Source organism: Neoarius graeffei, chromosome 16 (genome assembly GCF_027579695.1).
Source record: "Neoarius graeffei isolate fNeoGra1 chromosome 16, fNeoGra1.pri, whole genome shotgun sequence".
Lineage (NCBI taxonomy): Eukaryota > Metazoa > Chordata > Actinopteri > Siluriformes > Ariidae > Neoarius > Neoarius graeffei.
Genome location: NC_083584.1, coordinates 58637809 through 58662800, shown reverse-complemented (window position 1 = coordinate 58662800; position 24992 = coordinate 58637809). Strand labels below are relative to the sequence as shown.

At 41.2% G+C, this 24992-nt stretch overlaps 2 protein-coding genes across 3 annotated transcripts in view; both read left to right on the top strand.

Annotated features, from left to right (window-relative positions):
• Positions 1-4148, top strand: part of si:dkey-260j18.2 (uncharacterized protein LOC325231 homolog) — a 31426-nt gene extending 27278 nt beyond the window's left edge. The window contains exon 8 of the mRNA XM_060943249.1: positions 4054-4148. Coding sequence (XP_060799232.1) covers positions 4054-4148 — 95 coding nt within the window. The remainder of the gene's footprint in view (positions 1-4053) is intronic.
• Positions 4149-4175: 27 nt separating this feature from the next.
• Positions 4176-24992, top strand: part of slc5a2 (solute carrier family 5 member 2) — a 29773-nt gene continuing 8956 nt past the window's right edge. Inside the window, exons 1-10 of one of the 2 annotated variants that reach the window (XM_060943257.1) lie at positions 4176-4283; positions 4379-4450; positions 4674-4778; positions 18852-18911; positions 19032-19136; positions 19588-19693; positions 23025-23105; positions 23221-23372; positions 24568-24703; positions 24814-24921. In XM_060943257.1, coding sequence (XP_060799240.1) covers positions 4176-4283; positions 4379-4450; positions 4674-4778; positions 18852-18911; positions 19032-19136; positions 19588-19693; positions 23025-23105; positions 23221-23372; positions 24568-24703; positions 24814-24921 — 1033 coding nt within the window. Of the gene's footprint in view, positions 4284-4378; positions 4451-4673; positions 4779-18851; positions 18912-19031; positions 19137-19587; positions 19694-23024; positions 23106-23220; positions 23451-24567; positions 24704-24813; positions 24922-24992 lie in introns of both variants that reach the window. The other variant, XM_060943256.1, reaches the window with a different exon arrangement.

Genomic DNA, 24992 nt, shown 5'->3' with positions numbered 1-24992 from the left:
AACGTAAACATTGCTACAGTAACATACTAGCTACTATGTTGTTGACATTAGCTAGCTTGCCGTCCAAAATGGTGGACACCGGGCGTCAGGTGACCCTGTGACGTCAGGTGAAATACCTCAATAGGCCAACGCTCTGACCAATCAGCACAACCGTGACGTAGTCAGAGCGACAGAAAGCAGTGGGGGAGGCCTTGAAATAAATAATTTTTCAAAATGCGTGTTAATTAATAAACAGGTTCTAGATATTAAGAAGTTTGGAGTCTGTACCACATACTTAACATACACATTTTTTTTCAAGTGTTTTTAAGGCTTTGCTTAAACTGTTTGAGAGTTTTTATTTAGTGGTGTTTGGTGAAATAATTTCCCTTAAATTTAAAATAACGGGAAAATAAGAAACAATCAAAAAGTAATGTTTCAAAGCTGTTTATTAATTCTTCGTACTGCACAAACTAGTCCCATCCTTTTGGCTACGAGCGGAGCCAGCTGGTAGATCAGACTTTTGCCATAGCCGGTCGGCAAAACAGCGAAAACGTCCTTCTTGAAAAGGAATGAGCGGAGAGCCTCTTCCTGCTCATGTTTCAACAAAAACTCCAAGTCTAATTCTTCTAAAACTGATTCCAAAGCGGAGTCAAACGCGCGCTGTTCACTAGCCGTAGCCATCTTTCCTGTTGCGCTTTCTCCAGCGTCGTGCAGCTTTGTCGTCACTCCTGCAAAAGCCCGCCCAAAGAATCCAAACAAAAACCTTGCGTTGTGATTGGCGGGCACGATTTGATGCCCGGGGTGTTTTTGTTTATATGGTGTGAGGCAAAAATATTTTTGGCCACTAGGCAGGTGGGTCTAGTTTACTAGGCTAAGTAACTGTTTGATTTTCATGATTTCTGCAGTATTCTGTTTTTTATGTTAAATTTAACATTATATGATTATCAGAATTTTTCGGAAAATTACACATTGTATAACTTTGGAACCGTTGAGCTACCAGTAAATATTATTATAATACAGCCACACTTTGTCACATTTTTTCTTTTCACATTATGAACACATATTTAGGGGGTGGGACAATGAAAATTAGAAACTTCATTTTTGACTGGCACCCTAATGTGTGTGTACATGATGGACTGGCTTCCCTTCCAAGGTGTATTCAATCCTGACCAGGATGAAGATTAGAGGAGTCCATGAAAGCGTCCGGAAGCTCACGAGATCCATTATGAGCCTACATGTCAAAATAAGGCCTCTTTTGCAATCTATAATGATAAACTTGAAGGTTCCTGGTGTGGCCTGATCAGTGCAATGTCAAAACCTGACTATGCTGTGTCTGCTCGCATGGCTGAGATGATTAACTTGGTGTTTCACTGATCCCTGCGGTTCACTCATGCGTGCCTCGTCTGACCTTTCCTCTTGACGGTTTCTCTCCATCCTCCTGTCAGCAAGCCGGGCTGGACCACAGCCACCTTTTGAGTCCTTAATGTGAGGAAATACACTGCAAAAAATGGCCTTTCAAAAATAAGAAATAAAAGATTTAAAACAAAGCTTGAATCAGGTGAAAAAAATCTGCCAATGGAACTAGTCAAATTTGACTTGGTAAGATTTCTTAAAGTAAGATGAGAAATCGAACCTGTTTTTAGATGAAATAATTCCAAAATAAGATTGGGGAACTTATTATGCGAGATCTGATTAACTCAAAATAATCAAAATAGTTCTTATAACAAGATCGTACTTCTTACATTTAGCCATTCAAGTCATTTTTATTTATTTCATTTTAAGGGTATTTCACTTCAATTCATGACAAAGTCTTAGCAGTAAAAACTGAATTTAAGATAAATATACTAATATTAGGATTGTTAAATTCTACAACTAAGCATTGCTAGCTTAAAAGATTCTCCTTTTGTGACCTGTAATTAGTAAAATACTCTAGATATGAGACCAGAGACTATCTTGAATCAGGTTGACGACACGTGTAGGATTGCAACAAGTTTATTTTTTTTCCCATTTCAACATTCAAACATTAAAACATCTCTTAAGATTCCACTTCCCCAGGACCTCAGGCACTAAAAAACAAAAAGTCTACGCATTTTGACTTACAGTGCTTCCACAACGCCAAAGCAACAGTGCATTTTGGGGGCACTGACTATTCATGTGTACGAGGGGTTTACAAGATCAGGCACAAAAAAACCCCACTAAACTTAACTCCCAGCATTCCAAAAAGCCCTCACTAAAACGCCCTCCACTCACTCATAGCCTTTTTGACGGCACTTGTCTGGTCTAGAGTCTGTACAGCATCTAGAAGGAGCTCACTCTGAATAACTGAGAAAACAGTCGCAGTAAACTTAGGATCTGTAAGGTGGAGTTGAATTGTAATGAAAGATTCAAAGATTTCAGTAAAGTTCATTTATTCCCAAAACAAGCATGCTTTGTTTTTTTTTTCTTGAAACAAGATGAACCGCATTTGACAAATGTCCAAAATGTACTTACTTGTTTTAAAAAAAAACTTGTTTTATTTTAAAAGGTGCTCCAAATAAGACTTTTTCAAGACATTTTGTCTATACAAGATTTTCAAGATGGACTGTCTAAAAACTCGCCTTTCTAGCTAAATGAGGTTTTGCTTGTTGGGCAATTATGTCTTATAATAAGGGTGGCTCGATGTTTTGACTTGAAAATAGACAAACTTCCTAAGATTTTTATTTTGTGCAGTGTAATAATGTGCGATTATCCCCTCCAACTTGGAGGGGGAGGGAATCTTTGCCGAATCATGAGTCAACATGCTCAATCAAAAAGTCCAGGTTTCTCCAGGATCTTCTAAAATTCAAAAATGACATTTGTGTTTAAGGGTGTTTTCACACTTGGTCCCTTTCAGCCATCTAACCGAACTCAGATCGAAGACTCAGCATTTTTTGCGCATATGTGAACACTCCAACCGTACCCAGACCCCTTTAAAGCGAACTGAGACCACCTCAAGCGGTGGTCTCGGTACGGTTCGCCTAATCTGCGCATTGTGAACAAAAAGCGCACCGGGTTCACTTCGCCTTTTTCACTGTAGTTTAACCTTCTTCGTTTGCCGTAGTTGGTCACGTGACTAGCAGGGAAACTCAACTTCCTTTTGGAACTTACCACGGCCGCTGGAATAAATTTATTTTCCTTAATCCGCACTATTTTGATCAAAGAATACAGCAGGGCAAGCATGGCAGCAGACATTTTGATTCAAGAGAAAATTACCCAGAATTCCGTGCACTGGGGGTCTGAGGGCTCTAGAGGACCTGGCGTGAACAGAAAGAGGACTGAGGCCCCATCAAAGCTTAACTGGACCAGAAAGAGAACCCAGTCCTCTTTGTAATAAATTCAGTGTGAACACAAAAAGAACTGAGTTCTTTTTCCGTTGGTCCACTTAAAGAGGACTGAGTCTGGTTCCTTTAAAGGGGACCAGGTGTGAAAACACCCTAAAATGGCTGCCATTAGATCCCTGTGGCTGATTATATGATCTGATGCATAACAACCTGCATCATAAAACCTGGTCGTAATGGAAGTAGTGCGGCTCAACGTTCTGTGCTTGGGACATGCTGACGTATTGTGGGGTTAAATCTCTCGCATGTCGGGGGAATGAGATAAAATCGATCACCTTAGAGTTCTTAAGTTTTAATTTTTTTCCAAAGAGTGCAGGGACCCTTGTTTAAAATCCAGAACTCCTTCACGACTGACTGTTTCATTTGAACTGAACTCTGACATGTAAAGGATGTGTAGCTTGTTTCAGCAACTTCCATTGTGAAAGTTTAACGGGTAAAGAGGATTTTCAAACCTCCACTGATTTGATTAAACCGAAACTGGGCATTATTTCATCACATCACGATAAAAATACATGACAAGAATTAATGCACAACCGGATAAACCTACTTTGGAGCTTCCTTGTGCTAAAAGCATGACTCGTGCTGTATTGCTTTATGTTCTATTAATTAACTATGAGCTAAGTAAGTTGTACTTTAGATTATTCCATAATAGTGACACGCTTCACTAAACCATTGCTCATCCTAACAGGAGTATGTTAATTATTATTTTCACTAATAGGCTCCTTTAGCCCTTGCGTTCCCAGCCCCGGAGTCTGCCGCTGCTTTGGAGACGGACGTTTCGCGAAGCAACGCTCAACTGGGATACAAAGATAAGATTGGGTTCGAATTGGGGGGGAAATAATGAACAAGTCCATTGAGGATTCAGGAAATCAGGTCACCATCAACAACCCGGCAGACATCATCGTAATTATTGGCTACTTTGTGGTCGTCATTGGAGTTGGAATTTGGGTTTGTGCTTTGACGGTGTAGTTTTCATACGAAAATCATTTTAATAATCTAAACTCAATAAATCTTAAATGGCACATTTTGCTCTTGGTTCTCAGTCGATGTTTCGGACTAATCGTGGCACGGTGGGTGGCTACTTCCTCGCAGGGCGTACCATGGTGTGGTGGCCAGTAAGTCATTGTTTCTCTTCTTTATTTATTTTTAAAATCACTGATTCTTCAACTCAAGTCATGGGGATCTGCTTCAGCAGGTGATTGATGTGTTGGGGGGGGGAACCCCAGTGGAACAGTGAGTCCACATCGTTGGTGCTGAGAATCGTGTACTCAGTTATCATCTTTGGTTCAAAGTCAATCTTGTAAGTCTTCCCGATTCTGCTCTAATCTAATATTCCAGGTCGGAGCTTCTCTGTTTGCCAGCAACATCGGAAGCGGCCATTTTGTTGGCCTCGCAGGAACTGGTGCTGCCAGTGGGATTGCTGTCGGAGGTTTTGAATGGAACGTAAGTTGAAGCAGGAATTTACTCCAGATGCGTGTGTGCGGTTTTGCCTTTCCGTTATTCCAACAGCAATATGATGTTTGTTGGTCTTAAATCTCTCAAGGCACTCGGTGTGGTTTATTCTAGTGTCTCACTCAGGTCAACTGTCTAAATGCAGTTAACAACTGGATGGTGCAGAACTTTCTTAAATTAAATCAAGACAAAACTGAAGCCATCCTCATTTCCACCCCTTCTATCTGGAAAAAACTAGAGCACTCACAGCTATCTATTCCTGGTTATTTCACCTTCACTACTGTTGAAGTAAGAAATCTGGGTGTTATTCTGGACTCTACTCTCTCTTTTGACTCACACATGAAAAATATTACTAAAACAGCTTTTTTTCACCTGAAAAGTCTCTCCAAACTCCGTCCCTCTTTAAAGGACATGGGACATGAAACATAAAAGCACGCTATATCAGTTTCTTTCCATTAAAAATATGAATTAATTGCATCAACAAATACAAAATCATCTATTAAATTCAGCAAAATTGTTATATTCGTGATGATTACATGGCATTTCTGCTCGAGCTCCGATATGCATATTTTACAACCGGAAGAGCCGCTGTCACGTGATCATACGTCACAAAAACTTTCGGGCACAGCACAAGCGGGTAGATGAATGGAGAAGTGGATGACAAGAAAATTGTTTTTATAGTCTTTAACGTACATTGAACATCATGGTGTATTGTGCTGCTTATGGTTGCAATAATTCCAATGAGAAATGCCCTGGAGTAAGTTTCTTTGCATTCCCCAAGGACCCGAAGCTGAGGAAAGTGTGGGCTCACTACTGGCGTAGAAAAAACTTTGCACCTACTGTTTCCCACAAACTGTGTTCGGACCATTTCACTGAGGATTCTTTCAACTTTAATACTCCGGTACTGAGCGATATTAATTGCCAAGCCAAATTTAAGAGGCCGTATAGCCGGGTTCATGGAGGCAGTGATAGCGCCATAATATACAGGGCCTAACATTCCTACAACTGTAGAGACAGTCAAGAAATCCTGTAACATTAATGGACATTTAAATAAATGTTATGTTGGTAAGTTTGTTTAACTTTTCTTAATTTCCATCTCTTTCGCCAAACGGCGTAGTGTTGTTGGCTGTGTGATGGCGTTTCGCCATTTTGAATGTTTTCATCTCGGACTCTGGAAGCATTGTATCTCAATCTCGAAAAATATCAGCAAAAAAAAAAAACTAGCTTGCAACGGACTTTAGCTAGATCTATGATGAACTTTCAATGCATGATACAAAAATAATACTTCTTTCAACAGATCATTAGCCTTTGAGCAGAATTGTTTTTAACTTACCAGGAAGTGTTATCGAGCCGACCGCTTTCAGTTTCATGGGGATTGAATGAACTCTCACTCTCAGAATCATCTGACCCGTCAGAGTAAAGACAAGATCCATGTTCATGTGAATTTCCAGCTATCGGTTTGAATTGATAGGGTCTAACTTCACATCTCTGTGAAACATCGGGAATGTCACTGTCGATGGTGTCCATTTCGGTAACCTGTTTACATTAGATTCCCAAGCGCTGGCTCTTTGGAAAGTTTTTGTTACGTCACGGGTCACATGACCGCCTAGCTCATTAATGAATCCTTGTTTTACGCTGATGTATAAAAAAGTTGAATAATGTGATGATTTTCACACTTTTGACGCCCTGCAGTGATTTAGATGGCATTTCTTAAGTCCTTTAAACATAATTATACCCAGAAAAAAATCCATGTCCTTTAACTTCATCTGCAGCTGAAACGCTTATACATGCTTTTATCACCTCAAGACTGGACTACTGCAATGCCCTGCTCGATGGCATCCCAGCCAAGCGACTAAATAGGTTGCAATATGTCCGAAACTCAGCCGCTAGGGTACTCACTCACACCAGGCCCTGGGATCATATCGCTCCTATTCTATACAACCTGCACTGGCTCCCAGTTAAATACCGCATCCAGTACAAAATTATCTTACTTGTCTACAAATCCCGACATAACCTGGCCCCTCCCTATTTATCAAATCTCCTAACTCCATATCAGCTACCTCTAAATCTTCGCTCCACAGATGCCCACCTGTTAGCGGTCCCTTACTCTCGGCTCTGCTCTATGGGTGACGGGGCTTTCAGTGTAAATGGCCCTAAGCTGTGGAATGCCCGGCCACTAGCGTTGCGCCAATGCTCAACACTGTCCTCTTTCAAAAAACAGCTAAAAACACATCTCTTTAGCTTGGCCTTTTCTCTCTGATTTTTAATAACGTTATTATTATTATTGATTTATTTTTATTATTGTTCTATTGTTTTGCTTTATACTGCTTGTTTTTTACTGTTCAGTGTCCTTGGGTACCTTGAAAGGCGCTTATAAATAAAATTTATTTTTATTATTAAGTCTTTCCCTTCACACACAAATCTCCAGGTTCTCCAAAACTCATAGCCAGACCTTGTACCTGTATTTGATCGTTTTATTGTTTATTTAGACAAAGCTGACGCCAGTGCTGTACTGTGACCATTTCTGAGCTGAAGGTCAACAAGAACAATGAACCACAAGCAGCGAAAACTCCCAATTTCATTTAGGAGTTCAAGATCAAGAAGCCTGAACCGAGAGGGTTGCGTTTGATTTGGAAAAATACGAGGCTAATTTACAAACACTAAAAACGTAGACTCGTTTGTAGAAATGGCGTGGTGGATGTGTTTCCTTTTGCTCCATCTAATTTATTACTAATGTTCATAATGCTACATTCGTGGTGCCTTGGAGGTGCACATTGTAATAAACTCATTTCCCACTTTGAGATGTTCAAACTGTGAAGTAACAAAACAAACAAAACCATGAACGTGTCTATGAAGATTCTCAGTCATCCAGGTCATAGTAAACTGTGGGTGGTGGAAAAGGGCAACTGGACTTCCTTGAAGATTCTTGAAAACGTTTCACCTCTCGTCCGAAAGGCTTCCTCAGTTCTGTCTGACTTAGGCCCTGTGCACACGGCAACGGATTCAGGTGAATCTGATAAAATTGTTTATCGTTTCGGCCTGGCGTCCACACGGCACCGGCGCTTTGGGTGTCCCAAAACGCAATCTTTTGAGAACGGGTTCCAGAGTGGAAAAATCTGGCAACGGCGCTGTTGCGAAGTCGTCTGGATGAGTAGAACGGATTTGTTTATGATGACGTCACAACCACATGACTGTCAGTGCTTCACGCCGGGTAGAAGTGTAACAAACTCGATGCGAGTTGTCAACAAATCCTATAACTTGGTTCATGAAACGCGCTTACAAAATATTTTCACTGTGAATATTTATTGTGTAATGGTGCAAAGTGAGAGAGAGAGAGAGTAGCCCTTAGGGCAGAGTCAATCCCGCCAGCAAAAATAGGGAAAAAAAGGAGCGATCTCACCTCTTCAGATGTTGGTTTAAGTCCTAGAATACATTCCTCAAAAAGGGCATAGAAGAACAAATTAATCCATCAACGTGTAGCATTCAATTTATTCCGGACCATTAAAGACGCCGCCTTCCGCGTAGAATCATGCGTCATCCTCGCCGCCATATTGGATGGGTCAAAGCGGAGAATAAAGATGCCTCATTCATGTGCTGCGTTTAACTGTACCAACAGGTTTACCGTCCAAACGAGATCACATGGGATTACCTTTCACAGGTGAGACTGGAAAAATACTTTTCATTGTATTTGGTCATTATAATGTAATTTTACAAACAGATTTTTCTGACTTTGTGGCTAATATGAAGTCTCGCGCATAATAGTTTATGCGCGTGCGTCCTTGCTTCTTCTATTGTTGTGGTGTCTCCAATGGGACCGTCTTACAGCGCACCTAGAGGTGTGGCATGTGTATTGCATCGTTTTCAGCAAGCGTTGCGTTGCCATATGTACCTGATATTTTACTGATCCGTTGCCCATGTGGACACAATATACCGTAAAATACCAAATAATAGCCGAGTTCCAATTAACCGCCGAGTTCCCTTTAACGGCCGGGTGTACGCGTGTGTTGTGACAAATAAAGGCCGGTTCCGAATACTCGCCGGGGTCTAAAAAAAAAAAGCGTCCGAACGTTCTATCTAGAATCTTGAGGCCCAGCACTTTTCTGGTGTTTAAACGATTTTGCATTGCATAGTTTTCTACCGAAACAATATGAATGAATGAATGAATGAAAAATGAAATTATTTCTATAATACTGTTTACAACATTTTGTTACGTGATAATAAACATGCCATTTCAATGTTATAATCTTGGTCTACCGTAATATTTCTTGAGGAATGCAACTCCGTAACTTTTGACAGATGTCTTAGCCAGTTACGTTTGACATGGGTGTGTGGGATATCACTTACGTCATCGAATGAGGAATACCCAGCGTGTGTGGTGACATTGAGGACTGCGGGTTTCCAAGGTTGGACTGCTGCTTCTGTTAAACGACCTAAATTGCCGAATGCATGCGTCAAAGCACACACTGAGTTTTATTAAAGACCTTATACCATTTCACTTGCCCTTACCCATTCGGATCTGGAAGACGCTTTACAAAAAAGGTGAGAGCGTTCTAACATGCATTTCAGTCTGCTCGCGGCCAATCTAATCCAAGGGGCCTTTTCAACAAGTAATCTGTCGTGCAAGTTGGGCAGAAGCACGCGTCAGGCAGGCAACATGTAGGCCTACAAGTCAGTAACCTATTCAACTAACTTTCATCCCAACTTTAAGTTTTCTACGGGGTCGAGCCACCGTACCAACTCACTCGGGGAATAGGCTCATATCCGCCAAATAGGGAGACGTCTTGGAGAGAAACGTGAGAATGCAAGATGACAGTATGTAGCCACTGCAGGTCACTTATTTTTCAGCATAAGAAAAAACCCTTTGGTTTGACACTTCGCACCCTAATTATGTTGCTTCAACGTCGCGCCCTCCATGCAATTTCAGATTGACAGACATCGCGAAGCGCAAAGGGTGGAGGCTGCATGGGTGAGGGTGATAGCAAGTGACCATAACTGCAGAGTAATTAAATCAGTGCTGCGCACAGACAATGGTGTGGTTTCTTGATTATTTTGTAAAGCATGCACTTAACTAGTCATTAACAGGAAAAGGTGTGTGATTTATCCTTTATCCACCCCAACTGTGCCATGCGAAGATGCATTCTGCGTCTTCAAAATTCCCCGAAGTCGGCACCGTGCTATCTGTAATCTAACTCTAAACAAACTGTAAGTTATACTGGTTAAAAGTAGGCCTATCTGAGAATGATTTTTTCCCCGTTTTGAGGTAGATTTTGGGGAAGGTGTTTGTGAAGAAGGAATTAATCGCCTGTTCCAAATAGCCGCCTAGTCTCTAATACGCGCCGGGTCTCTTACGTGATTGAGACAAATAATAGCCCGGGCTATTATTTGGTATTTTACGGTATATATATTTTTAATCTCGTTGCCGTTGTCGTGTGGATGTAGCCTTATAGGGAGTATCAGATATTTATCCTCTCCTGGATCAGAATCAGAATTCTGATGACCAGCTCATCTAAGGTGTCGTTGAGGCATCATGTTAGTGTGGGTCACTGGAGGCTGGGTGTGAACGGCGAGTCATTAGGGTGATCAAAGGATTGCCCGTTAGGGTGATCAATGGAAAGCTGACTCTTTCAGTGACTCACAGGAGGACAGAGAGAGTCCGCTTGCCATTGATCACCCTAACGGGCAATCCTTTGATCACCCTAATGACTCGCCGTTCACACCCAGCCTCCAGTGACCCACACCAACATGATGCCTCAACGACACCTTAGATGAGCTGGTCATCAGAATTCTGATTCTGATCCAGGAGAGGATAAATATCTGATACTCCCTATTAGTCAGACAGAACTGAGGAAGCCTTTCGGACGAGAGGTGAAACGTTTTTAAGAATCTTCAAGCAAGTCCAGTTGCCCTTTTCTAAAACCATGAACGCTTCCATGAAGGTCTTTGTTTGCTCGGTCAGAGCACGTAAAGCTCAAAAAGCAATTGAAGTGCACTTTTTCAGTTACAGACCTGAGTGACAATCCACTGAAGTGACCTTCAGACATTCTGGACTAAACTTGCAGTACAAACAGAAGCAGCAAGTTGCTTAGCAACAAATGAGCCAGCTCACGTTAGTGATATGAATGAGAACGATTTTGTTGATTAGCTTCTTAAAGCAGTGATTCGTGTGGTTACTGTTCGAGGTTTAATCAGGGATTGTGTCTGTATATTAATTGATCAAAAGCTAACACTGATGTAAACTAATTTAAAGGAGAACTGAAGGCATTTTAAAACTTGCTTTATTTCTTAACGTGTTATTCAGTTACGTTTTCAGTTTTAGTAACGTTATATCATGACTCGTGTTGGCATCTAATTGCAATTAAATATTATACTTATCGGCCTGTTCGGTTTACCGCCGTGTTGAATTTAGTTTGTTTGGTCCACGGCAGGCGTTGCTTATCTGCGTGATCTTCACGAGACTTGTGCGAGACTTCGAAATGTGAAGTGTCAGCCAGGTGTCGGTGCTGGGCCATTCCGTGTGAAATCATCGGATTTTGTAAAATCTTCCCAGGTCACCAACTCGGATTCTCATGATTTTTTTTTTTTTTACAAGTACCCACATATGTCTGATGAACACATGCAAAATATTTCTGCTTAATTCCAAGTAGTTTTTAAGATATAATTTTTTTTTAATAAGGGTACCCACAATCCTGTTTTACACTCGAATGCATTTTGAGCTTTTTTTTTCATTTTTAAAAGGCATTATCTCAGCTAAAAATGCAGATATAAAGCTCAAATTTGGAATACACCCTATTTGGGCACCCCAGATACAGCAGTAAATTTCAAAAATGGGATACAGAGCTAATTTTTCATTCTGTAGCATCACAAAAATGGCAGTTTGTCCATTCTCGCAAAAAATTACAAAATTTCAAAAGAGCTGTACTAAAGAAGGGATTCAATGGATAATCTTCATATTGTAGAACACACATCTGGGGTACTAGTTATGTGTGTAAAACATTGTGCTCATAACTTGAAGGGTTTTTGAATTATTGACTCTTGAAAATCGAACATGATTGTAGAATGTCAAAGATAGGCCTCCAGTCTCTTCATGATTTGACCATGTGGACAAGCGCTCGGCCACTTCATAATTTTTTTTTTTTTGTGGAGAGCATATTGATGTACCAACTTTGTCAAAATGTTTTTATCTAGCTCAAATGCCTTCATAGTGAAAAAAATTTGCAAAGTAGGGTACCGTAACATGGCAAGAACCAATTTTGAACCTCATCTCATTATCTCTAGCCGCTTTATCCTGTTCTACAGGGTCGCAGGCAAGCTGGAGCCTATCCCAGCTGACTACGGGCGAAAGGCGGGGTACACCCTGGACAAGTCGCCAGGTCATCACAGGGCTGACACATAGACACAGACAACCATTCACACTCACATTCACACCTACGCTCAATTTAGAGTCACCAGTTAACCTAACCTTCATGTCCTTGGACTGTGGGGGAAACCGGAGCACCCGGAGGAAACCCACGCAGACACAGGGAGAACATGCAAACTCCACACAGAAAGGCCCTCGCCGGCCACGGGGCTCGAACCCGGACCCTCTTGCTGTGAGGCGACAGCGCTAACCACTACACCACCGTGCCGCCCTAATTTTGAACCTGTATTTGCATATTCAGAAAGCAATATATCAGCTCTGAATGGAAGCATAAAGTTCAAATTTGGTATTTACAATATTTGGCACCCCAAAATAATGGATCAACTTTGAAAGACAGATTACTGAGCTGATTTTTTCTTTCATGGCATCATAAAATTAGCAATTCAGTCATCAGCGCAATATTCAATTGATATTATAGAAACAATATGCCTGGTAAAAGGAAAGGGTTTTTATTCTACAATTAGCATAAAATAAACATTTAATAACCATCATCAGATTTACTTTGTATAATTACAAAAAACAGCAGAAATACAAAGTTTTTAACAGTACTTGACAGTACTTAAAATTCTTCAGCTTCAAATCCATATCCAAAGCATAGATAGATAGATAGATAGATAGATAGATAGATAGATAGATAGAGTTCTATACCTATATATGTATTATATATACATGTTAGGGTGCATCAGTTGCCCTCACTTTCATAAAATCTGCTGCATGTTTGTTTGGGTGTTCCTTTTCACCAATAAAGACATCCTGTAAAATTTTTGGACCATATTCAAAAGTCTAATGGTGGCACCATGAGGTTCATTTTTTGCCAAAAAACGCTTATTTTATGATTAAGGTTTGAATCCCAATGTTGGACTCCATTTATTGATTTCTTGTGCCCCAGAGATCATGTTAAGAACCTTTGCAAGGGATTGAGAAGCATTAATGTGATTCATAATACATGTGTATTGTTTAAAAGTAGTTGAACAATGATTCAATGAACAGCTAAAACTCAAACTGTGCTTGATAATATATTTAGAATATGGACTAAAAATGTGGATCTAAGATATTTGGTATACTCTATAAGGTGCCATAATGTTTCATGAAAAGTGATCGAAATTTTGTCATAAAATAGCAGCTTTTTCCATAACTTTGAGCTCCTGGTGCCACCATTAAACTTTTGAATTTTGTCAAAATATTTCACCCAGTGTGTTTTCTTACCAAAAGGAACAGAAAAACAAAAATGCGTCATGATCGGAGGAACTTTTCAGTTTTAGCGGGCAACTGATGCACCCTAATACATGTATATCGTGTCTAATGGGAAGATTTTTCTAAGAATTTCACAGTCGTTTTCAACTTTTGAATTTCAGGAAAATATCTTGAACTTGTTTTTTTAAGTCTGTTTCAGCAAGCTCGTATCGCCTGCCACTAGCGTCAGCTATCAGTGGTGCTTCTATGGGGCACATAATATGCTGGAATGGCACCCAGCACTCGTCCTTTTGATTTTCTGGAGGCCAAGAAAATTGGTTTCCTCTGTGTTCTTGCATAAAGTTAACATAAACATCCTGTTCGTCATCATTCCTTTGCATGATGTTTCCTATAACTGGCAACAATCCACGCAGTCTTGTACATGTCTTCTTATGACATTCTTGTTCTAACTTTTTTTTCCAATACTGCATTCTTTCAATTCAAGACTTCCTGATTCTTCCTCCATAATTATTTGTTAATCAGAACTGCATAAGCTGTAATTAATTACTCCAAACAAAGCACTGCTCACTGATGCAATATATACACTGGCAAGTGAACAAGTGACTCCGATTTCTTTGTGCAGCAGCTGATTACATCATCAGCCACATTTAAAACAATAAGCAGTTACTCTCGATATCGGATCTGTTTTTAAACTGCAGTGACTCATGATCAGCTTGTCTAAAATTATTACAGTTCCCTTGCCCTATTAATGCCTCTAATGAAATGAACAGATTAAGAAAAATACATATTGTCTTAGTTGTTTTAGCTACTGAACTAAGCACTATTAATATAATACTAGATTAAGTATACACTTTACTGCACCATGCAAGATTTCACCTGCTTTGAGAGAGAAACCCGCATCCTGATAAACGGGCGTAGCCATCATTTCAGAAGTGAGGGGGACAAATTGTTCAGAGGTCTACTGAGTGATTTATCATCCCCTCGTGTTCAATTGCACCTCTCCTTAGCAGCTAAAGAACCACATAACCACACACAGCACAGCACCAGGGAACCGACTTCAGTTCTTTAAAATGATATACTGTCAAAATCTATAAAGTAAAATGTATAAATAGAATTAAGAATAGTAGTAGTGACGTAGCTAGTTATATTCTCTTCTCACCTGTGACCCTGCATAATCATCCCTGTTGGCGTCTGGTCCACTGTCTCCTCTCTCACCCTGCTCTTTCTATTGTGGCAATAAAGATTAAACAAATATGTGGAAAGCAACATTTTGAAATAGAATTAGGAATACAGTAATAATAATCAGCAAATTCATGTCCTTTAAACTTTAACTACCACAGAAATAAATTAAATCTTTACAAAAATAAGTCAAACGAACACACATACATTTATATTCTTATTTTCTACCCAGAAGTGAGTAATCTTAGAGTAGCCAAAATAGTAACGTTACTCAAGTAATAAGAGTATTGTTACTTTAGAATAATATTACTCAAGTAAAAGTAAAACGTATTTTGCAACAAAACAACTCTTACGAGTACAATTTACCCAAAAAGTTACTCAAGTAAATGTAACGGAGTAAATGTAACTATACTAAGTAACTTTAAAAACGCACAATGGAATTCAGCACGATATCACTTTAGATCCATGCATATATTTGAAATTTATGATATCGTATGTAATGCACACACATCTTGAAACATCGATAAAGGACATTTATTGTCAAACTCAAGAATTAATTCACTGGGGGCGTCGTGGCTCAGGTGGATAAGGCGCCATACCATAAATCCGGGGACCCGGGTTCGATTCCGACCCGAGGTCATTTCCCGATCCCTCCCCGTCTCTCTCTCCCACTCATTTCCTGTCTCTACACTGTCCTATCCAATAAAGGTGAAAAAAAGCCCAAAAAATATCTTAAAAAAAAAAAAAAGAATTAATTCACAATAAAAAAATTCAAAGGTCCATGTTCGGACCGTCATGCTGGAGATTCTGGGTCTGTGTCGTCCAGGGGTCTCAGCAGCAGTGACTGAGGGTGTCAGGAATCTGTCACGGAGGTGAGCTAGCCTGATGTGCTGATCCTGAACTGGCGTCGTGACTCGAGGCTGACCAGGGCGTGGACGATCCCTGGTGCTCCCTGTCTGTCTGTAACGCTGACTCAAACGGGAAATGGTCGAATGATGAACACCGAAGTGCCGGGCGACCTCTGTCTGTGTACTTCCGGCACGCAACATCCCGATGGCCTGTTCACGTTGATTTTGGCTTAGGCGTGGCATCTTCAATAATGACAATTTCCCCATCATTTCCCCCGGGTATTTATAGGCAAGATTTGTTTGAAAATTAAAACCTGTCCATGTCATTGACTACCCGAGTCATATTGTACGTTATTGAGTACAACTCCCTTACATTCTGATTTGAGCACAGATTTGGAACTTATTCGGGCGGAACGAAGTTATTTTTCCATTGTGATATATTTCTTTTCTTCTTGAGATAAACTCAGCACGAATTCAGCAAGTTTTATCAATGTGCGTTTTTAAAGTTACTTAGTGTAGTTACTACCGCCTCTAAGTTAGCTAGCTACAGTAGCTTAACTAACTAAACTGACATCTATTTGTCATGTTTTAGCTAAACATTATCTCCATTCAACAGCATTACTCAACTTACACGGTCTGTTTGGAAAAAACTGTCTAAAGTCTTTAGCCTCTTGGCTGGTTTGCTGAACATACAGAAGCGCTGCCCAGATCTGAATCACACCAAAGATACTCATACAATATTTTCTAAAGCGTCTCTGATCACACACGACAGCGGGGTTTGTTTGCCGCCTGAGCTCCGCCTGCTCATGATGCGTTTAGACGCGGCTCGGAAAAACGCGTTTCCACGTGTTAAAAATGAATTGAGTGGTTGTAATGGCTGTAAAAGGTGCGGGGGACAGAGGGCGCAAATACGGGAAGTGCGGGGGACATGTCCCCCGCATCCACTACGCCCATGCTGATAAATATATTTTACTTAGAGAAAGTAAATTCTGAAATATCAAAATTATCTCTCAATTTACTCTCGGAGTACAGCTCTTCAAAACGTTGTAACAAAATTGCGCTGATGACTGAATTGCTAATTTTATGATGCCATGAAAGAAAACACAAGCTCAGTAATCTGTCTTTCAAAGTTGATCCATTATTTTGGGGTGCCAAATATTGTAAATACCAAATTTGAGCTTTATGCTTCCATTCAGAGCTGATGTATTGCTTTCTGAATATGCAAATACAGGTTCAAAATTAGGGCGGCACGGTGGTGTAGTGGTTAGCGCTGTCGCCTCACAGCAAGAAGGTCCGGGTTCGAGCCCCGGGGCCGGCGAGGGCCTTTCTGTGCGGAGTTTGCATGTTCTCCCCGTGTCCGTGTGGGTTTCCTCCGGGTGCTCCGGTTTCCCCCACAGTCCAAAGACATGCAGGTTAGATTAACTGGTGACTCTAAATTGACCGTAGCTGTGAATGGTTGTGTGTCAGCCCTGTGATGACCTGGCGACTGTAGAACAGGATAAAGCGACTAGAGATAATGAGATGAGATGAGGTTCAAAATTGGTTCGTGCCATGTTACGGTACCCTACTTTGCAAATTTTTCTCACTATGAAGGCATTTGAGCTAGATAAAAACATTTTGACAAAGTTGGTACATCAATATGCTCTCCACAAAAAAAATTATGAAGTGGCTGAGCGCTTGCCCACATGGTCAAGTCATAAAGAGACTGGAGGCCTATCTTTGACATTCTACAATCATGTTCGATTTTCAAGAGTCAATAATTCAAAAACCCTTCAAGTTATGAGCACAATGTTTTACACACATATAACTAGTACCCCAGATGTGTGTTCTACAATATGAAGATTATCCATTGAATCCCTTCTTTAGTACAGCTCTTTTGAAATTTTGTAATTTTTTGCGAGAATGGACAAACTGCCATTTTTGTGATGCTACAGAATGAAAAATTAGCCCTGTATCCCATTTTTGAAATTTACTGCTGTATCTGGGGTGCCCAAACAGGGTGTATTCCAAATTTGAGCTTTATAAAACAGGATTGTGGGTACCCTTATTTAAAAAATTGTATCTAAAAAACTACTTGGAATTAAGCAGAAATATTTTGCATGTGTTCATCAGACATATGTAGGTACTTGCAAAAAAAAAAAAATCATGAGAATCCGAGTCGGTGACCTGGGAGGCACCTGATGATTTCACACGGAATGACCCTGCTGCCATTTTGAAAACTGTTTTCCAAACAAAGTATTGCACAAAAACGAGTTTAAAATGACGATTACTGCCTACTTTTTTCAAACTTTCCTGAAAACAAACAAAAAACTTCCGGCTTGATTCCGTCAGCATTCGAAAGAGGGCGCGCGCATCTTTTGACAACGTAGGCAGATGTCGGTCACTTTGATTTCCCCTGTATGTTTTATTTCCGTCCTATGATGTCTCGCACAGGTCTCAACGAATCTCGTTTACGGCCATCGCTTTGACATATGGACCGATGTATTACAGAGCATATTTCAAACACTCATAACTTGCTATAGCAGTGACAAAATAGCGATCAAAAATGCATTCCGATATTTAATAAAATGAGAATTTTGATGATAAATTTGCCTTCAGTTCTTCTTTAACAGTAGAGAAGTGGGACTTTACAGTGTTCAGTGTATGTTGTTGCATAAACGGCGAAGGAACTGGTCGTTATGAAGACGACCTCAAGTTGACGAGTTGGAATTAATTTGAGGGAGTGTTTTTGTAGTCAAGGAGTTACAAGTAGCAACTTCAGCTCGAACACAGCATTAATGCGACTTGACTGATGCTGAAGTCCAAATTCCAGCCATTTTTCCATTCTGCAAAGAATCTCAAGTATCCTTCAATAGTGTGAACATAACTGGGGTTTTTTCCTCACTTTAGTTTCCCTTTTGCATACTTTGTGTAACCCAGAAACTTAAAATAGTTTGACAGCACACTGGTCCCATGATCACGTTCTTTTGTTGAGGTGGCAGAAGTCGGTCACTTTAGCCACCTTTGGAGCTCTCTTTCTAGTTAACCTGACGCCTCAGGTGCTGCTACAGAGCTCGTTACTTTACAATCATTTTCCTGGATCAGAGACGTCATTTCTTCAAGTTTGGGGCGAATTTATAAATGAATGAACGTATTTCTTTTTAAGATATGGTGAACCTCTAATCCATTTAAACCTCTTCATATATTTTGTGAAATTTAATTTGTATACAGACAAAAATGCACATTGTTGATTAAAGAAAATATTAAAATGTCTCTTCAGCCATTTTTCTTCATTCAAATTTTGCTCAAAATATTCAGAGAATTGAACGTGGGTCGAATTGAATTGCGACCCGAGTGTATCATTACACCCCGAATGACCAGAGACGATACTGTTGGTTAAGTACCCGTTGTGTATTTTGGCCCTGCTCTGATCTGCTCTTCTTTCAGGCTTTATTTATCGTGCTGCTGCTGGGATGGCTGTTCGTTCCAGTGTATTTGACAGCTGGAGTAAGTTCCTTTTTATCCTGAATGAACTCGTTTGTTTGAGAGCGTCTGGGATCTGTGTGACTGAACGCTGATGGTGTAAATGTGCTTGGAGAAATATTTTGGATCTCGTTTCTTTAAAAGGTGATCACTATGCCACAATACCTGAAGAAGAGATTTGGTGGGACGAGAATTAGTTTGTACCTCTCAGTCATCTCACTTTTCCTCTACATCTTCACGAAGATCTCTGTAAGTACAAAGGCACATCAAAATGTTGGATATTCTCAGAAAACGAGTGATAACTAGGATATCTACAGATGGGCAAAATATTATTTAAATGTTTAAATTCGGAGTTGACTTGTTTGGTTTATGCTTCTTCCATCAACATGTTGGTCTTTGTTCAGTTTCCTCCATCACCCACAATGCTATTTGACTACTGAAGAGTGGGAATAAAACTAAAGAGAGTGATGCAGCAGGGCTTTAGTTCTTTCGTCTGTCCAGTTCTCTCACCTTCTCGTCTTTACACAAACGGATCGGCTTCCGACGTTTTTACATTAAAGCGAATATCACCATCAACAGCATCACAGCTGACTCCCTGTTGTAACAACCACAATAAATGGAGGAAAAAATATATCTCCACTCCGACCTTTAACTCTGTTGTATTTTCACTATTTTGTGACCCACTCTGGTCTTTGTTCAGGTGGATATGTTCTCTGGAGCAGTGTTCATACAGCAAGCCCTCGGATGGAACATCTACGTTGCAGTCATTGCTTTACTTTCCATAACGGCGCTCTATACTGTGACAGGTGAAACTCATTCACACTCGCACAGAAAGCAGAAGTGGAAAGACGACACAGAAAAGATTTGAAGTTAAAAATGCAGCTCCGTCTACGGAAAATCATAACCACATCTGCACTGCGGTGCACAAGATTAGCATTTTTATTCCTTTAAAAAAACACCACAAACAAACAAAAACTGCCAGGAGATAGATATCCATGATAAGAGGGTTTTGAAATCTTTTCTGACAGATAAACTTCTTGAAATCACCGCTCAGGTCTTGGAAAGAGTACAAAACACAGTAACTTCAATAAAGTTACAGCTTCTGGAGTAATTATTTACTCGAGCAACAATAAAAGTGCTGATGATGGAAGTTACTTGAACAAGAGTAAATGAGTCATTTGGTTTAAACAAAAAAATCTACTTGAGTAATCACTTTACAAATGACTTTTTATATCTCTACAGTTGATAGTTAAACCAAAAATATTCTAAAAATCAGGAATGCGTATTGAACAGCGAGCTCTGCTGAAGTAAACAATGCCACCATGCTATGCTTTTTCACAGATCACACTTTTCCCCATTCTGATGTTTGATGTGAACATTAACTGCAGCTCTTGACCTGCGTCTGCGGCATTGTGATCCGCGCCCTGTGCTGGCTGAACTAGCGAAGATGCCTCTTGCACGTGATCCTGAGTGTTACTGATAGACTGTAGTAGCACTTGGATATATTTACCACAAAATGTTTCAATAATATTGCCTGGGTTTGAGTGGTCTATCTCGTCTTCGACTCGTTCAATATCATATTAGCTGAATGGAATATATCTGATAGACCACGAAAAAAGCCAGCCAATATTATTATACATGCACGCTTCATATCAGCATTCTCAAAGGCCGATGCTAGTTTACCCGCGACTCAGTGCTGTTAGTGCAGCAGTCCAGTTACCTTCTAGCTGGCATCACGGTAGCATTAGCCAAGACCAACACTAGCTTACCCGCGACTCGGTGCTGTTAGCATGGCAGTCCAGTTACCTTCTAGCCAGCATCACGGTAGTATTAGCCAAGACCGACACTAGCTTACCCGCGACTCGGTGCTGTTAGCATGGCAGTCCAGTTACCTTCTAGCCAGCATCACGGTAGTATTAGCCAAGACTGACACTAGCTTACCCGCAACTCGGTGCTGTTAGCATGGCAGTCCAGTTACCTTCTAGCCGGCATCACGGTAGCGTTAGCCAAGACCGACACTAGCTTATCCACGACTCGGTGCTGTTAGCATGGCAGTCCAGGTACCTTCTAGCCGGCATCACGGTAGTATTAGGCAAGACTGACACTAGCTTACCCGCAACTCGGTGCTGTTAGCATGGCAGTCCAGTTACCTTCTAGCCGGCATCACGGTAGTATTAGCCAAGACCGACACTAGCTTACCCGCAACTCGGTGCTGTTAGCATGGCAGTCCAGTTACCTTCTAGCCGGCATCACGGTAGCGTTAGCCAAGACCGACACTAGCTTATCCACGACTCGGTGCTGTTAGCATGGCAGTCCAGGTACCTTCTAGCCGGCATCACGGTAGTATTAGGCAAGACTGACACTAGCTTACCCGCAACTCGGTGCTGTTAGCATGGCAGTCCAGTTACCTTCTAGCCGGCATCACGGTAGTATTAGCCAAGACTGACACTAGCTTACCCGCAACTCGGTGCTGTTAGCATGGCAGTCCAGTTACCTTCTAGCTGGCATCACGGTAGCATTAGCCAAGACCGCCACTAGCTTACTCGCAACTCGGTGCTGTTAGCATGGCAGTCCCGTTACCTTCTAGCCGGCATCATGGTAGCGTTAGCCAAGACCGACACTAGCTTACCCACAACTTGGTGCTGTTAGCATGGCAGTCCCGTTACCTTCTAGCCGGCATCATGGTAGCGTTAGCCAAGACCGACACTAGCTTACCCACAACTTGGTGCTGTTAGCATGGCAGTCCCGTTACCTTCTAGCCGGCATCATGGTAGCGTTAGCCAAGACCGACACTAGCTTACCCACAACTTGGTGCTGTTAGCATGGCAGTCCTGTTACCTTCTAGCCGGCATCACGGTAGCGTTAGCCAAGACCGACACTAGCTTACCTGCGACTCGGTGCTGTTAGCATGGCAGTAGCGTTAGCCAAGACCGATGCTAGCTTACCCGTGACTCAGTGCTGTTAGTGAAGGCCGATGCTAGTTTACCCGCGACTCGGTGCTGTTAGCGCAGCAGTCCAGTTACCTTCTAGCCGGCATCACGGTAGCATTAGCCAAGACTGACACTAGCTTACCTGCGACTCGGTGCTGTTAGCATGGCAGTAGTGTTGGCCAAGACCGATGCTAGCTTACCCGTGACTCAGTGCTGTTAGTGAAGCCCGATGCTAGCTTACCCGCGACTCGGTGCTGTTAGCGCAGCAGTCCAGTTACCTTCCAGCTGGCATCATGGTAGTGTTAGCAAAGGCTGACGCTAGCTTACCCACGACTCAGTGCTGTTAGCGATGCCGACGCTAGCTTACCTGCGACTCAGTGCTGTTAGCATGACAGTCCAGTTACCTTCCAGCCAGAGTCGTGGTAGCGTTAGCAAAGGCCGATGCTAGCTTACCCGCGACTCTGGACTGTTGTGCTAACAGCACAGTTACCTTCTAGCTGGTGTAATGCTAGCGCAGTATTATTATTATTATATTTTCCCCCCTGTGTAATTTTACTTAGTTACTTTTAAAATCAACATTCCCAACGAGACACAACTGAGCGATCTGGCAGCCAAAATTCTCTCAAAATCTTCCGCTTTTAATTAAGAAAACCTGGTGGCCATTTTTGTTTACAAACTGTCTCAGTCACTCGCTCGTGCTGAAGTTTTATATCTCCGACATCTCTCTTTTCCAGTTTTTCGATGTCCATTGGTATGTTTTTCTCTTGTAAATACGTGTAAAGAATATATAATGAACTTTTGGTAGCCTTTCAGGTGTTCAGCGCGTCTTTAGTTTATTTAGTGCTTAAACTTGGCACTGGATTAGCGTCGTCTTCTCTCTTTTCCGGCTGACAAAGAAATGATTGTGTGCATGCGCAGCAGAAACGTTTTGTCATTGGATCTTCGCATGAGCCGTGTGACGCCGTGTTGTCTTGACAACACGCAATACTGTAACAATATTGCACTCTCATTCTCCATTAGCGAGAGTGGCGTAATACGTGGCGGATAAGCGATATGATATTGCATGCCATCAATAAACCCGCTCGGAGGGAACAGAATACATGTTTTTATTCCATGGAAAATGTGTCCTGCATGTGTAATAATATACCATAAACACTGAACAAGATGTAGTAAGCTAGATTATAAGTGTTATCTTTGCATTTTGTAGGTGGTTTGGCAGCTCTGATGTACACGGACACGGTCCAGACCTTTGTGATCATCGCTGGAGCCTTTGTCCTCATGGGATTCTGTGGGTGTTCATGGAATTCTACAGTATCATATTACATGCAAACCCCCAAAAGTAAAGCGATCCTGAACTTCAATTCCTCAAACTTCTGGTTTCTTCTCTGTTCTCTCTTCAACAGCCTTTTATGAGGTCGGTGGATACAGTGCTTTACTAAAGAACTATGGTTCAGCGCTACCATCAATCAGCTTGGCCTCAGACCTCCAGCGCCTGAATATCTCCCCACAGTGTTATACACCACGTGAGGACGCCTTCCACCTGCTGAGGGATCCTGTGAGTGGAGACCTGCCATGGCCTGGGGTGTTATTTGGTATTGCTATTATTGGAGGATGGTACTGGTGCACTGACCAGGTGAGCCATGCCAATGTTACTTTATTCATGAAATACGTGCCCTGACGAAAACCAAACCTGACTGGGTATTAAACGCATTACGTTTTGCACGTTTTAACCCATTGACCAACCACTTGGGTTGGTTATCTCAGGACCACAATCAAACCACTGGAAACAATGTTCATGTATGTTCTCTAACAAAATCTGGGCCCTTCCAGGAACGGTTTTATTATCCCCCGCTGGCTGAAAGGCCCAAAGGAGGATTATGTCGTGGCGATGTCCATCCACCTGTCCGTCCCAGGAAGGGTGCTCACCTTCTGAAATCAATACCTCTCACAATATTTAGAGGAATTTCACAAAACTTGACAGGATTCTTTGTTATATGTCGGTAATACACATATTTCGTAATAATTTCGTTCAATTCAGTCGCATTTTACCAGAGTTATGGCCTTAGATATAGTTGCCAGCAGAATATATTGTGCTCTCGGAGCACTTTTATTTATATTGAGATCATATGACATTTTAATTGTGCACATTCAATTAATAATGTGACATCTGATGGCAACACATGGGACCAGAACTCATTTCCATCTGATTTTCATAATCAACAGCGCTGAAAAATACTGATGATGCATTCACAACATTCAATGTGCTTCAGTATTAACTCCAATATTATGGGCTGTTTTCTGCGAGTTATATGACAATTCCAAATTTGTATCATTACAAAAGATGAGAACATCTAAAAAGGGATTTAATACACCAAGTACATTTAGAATAGATTTAGTGACGCGAACAAAACTTTATAAAAGGTAAAGCTCATGCAGAAAAATGGCCAGATTTAAGGCATTTTGTCACAATATCGAATTGGCCTCAACTCTTCCATCATTTTATTTGTCTTTAATCTATGGATTTGTTTGACTGTGTTCCTTCAAGTCATTAACATGAAATAATGGATTTTACAAAAATTCATGATTCACTGGGGGCCGAATTGAAAAATATTTAAACTTCTGTAAATAAAACTACAGTAACTCGTACCAATTATACAATCTAAATGATTTTACGAACATGTAAATGCTTCTGCGAACAAATGAGGATTAACAGGCGGAGTCTTCTAGATTTCTCTCATTTTGTGGTGTAGGTCATTGTTCAGCGCTGTCTGGCTGCCCGCAGTCTGACTCATGTCAAGGCGGGATGTATCTTGTGCGGCTACCTGAAACTGCTGCCCATGTTCCTCATGGTGTTCCCAGGCATGATCAGCAGAATCCTTTACCCTGGTAAATATCGTAATTCGACTAAACCCTTTGATGTGGCTACTTTTGTTTATCGTAAAATGTTAAAATGTAGTATGCGGCTCATCTCAGAAAAGGTCAACATGTGTTATTAGATGAGGTCGGGTGTGTGGTGCCAAGCGAATGTAAGAGAGTGTGTGGGACAGAAGTTGGCTGCTCCAACATCGCTTACCCCAAACTGGTGGTCTCTATCATGCCCAATGGTGAGAGACATGAAGTTTTATTTCTATTGCACATTCAACACTGCCATGATAATAGTCTCACCATTCTGTCT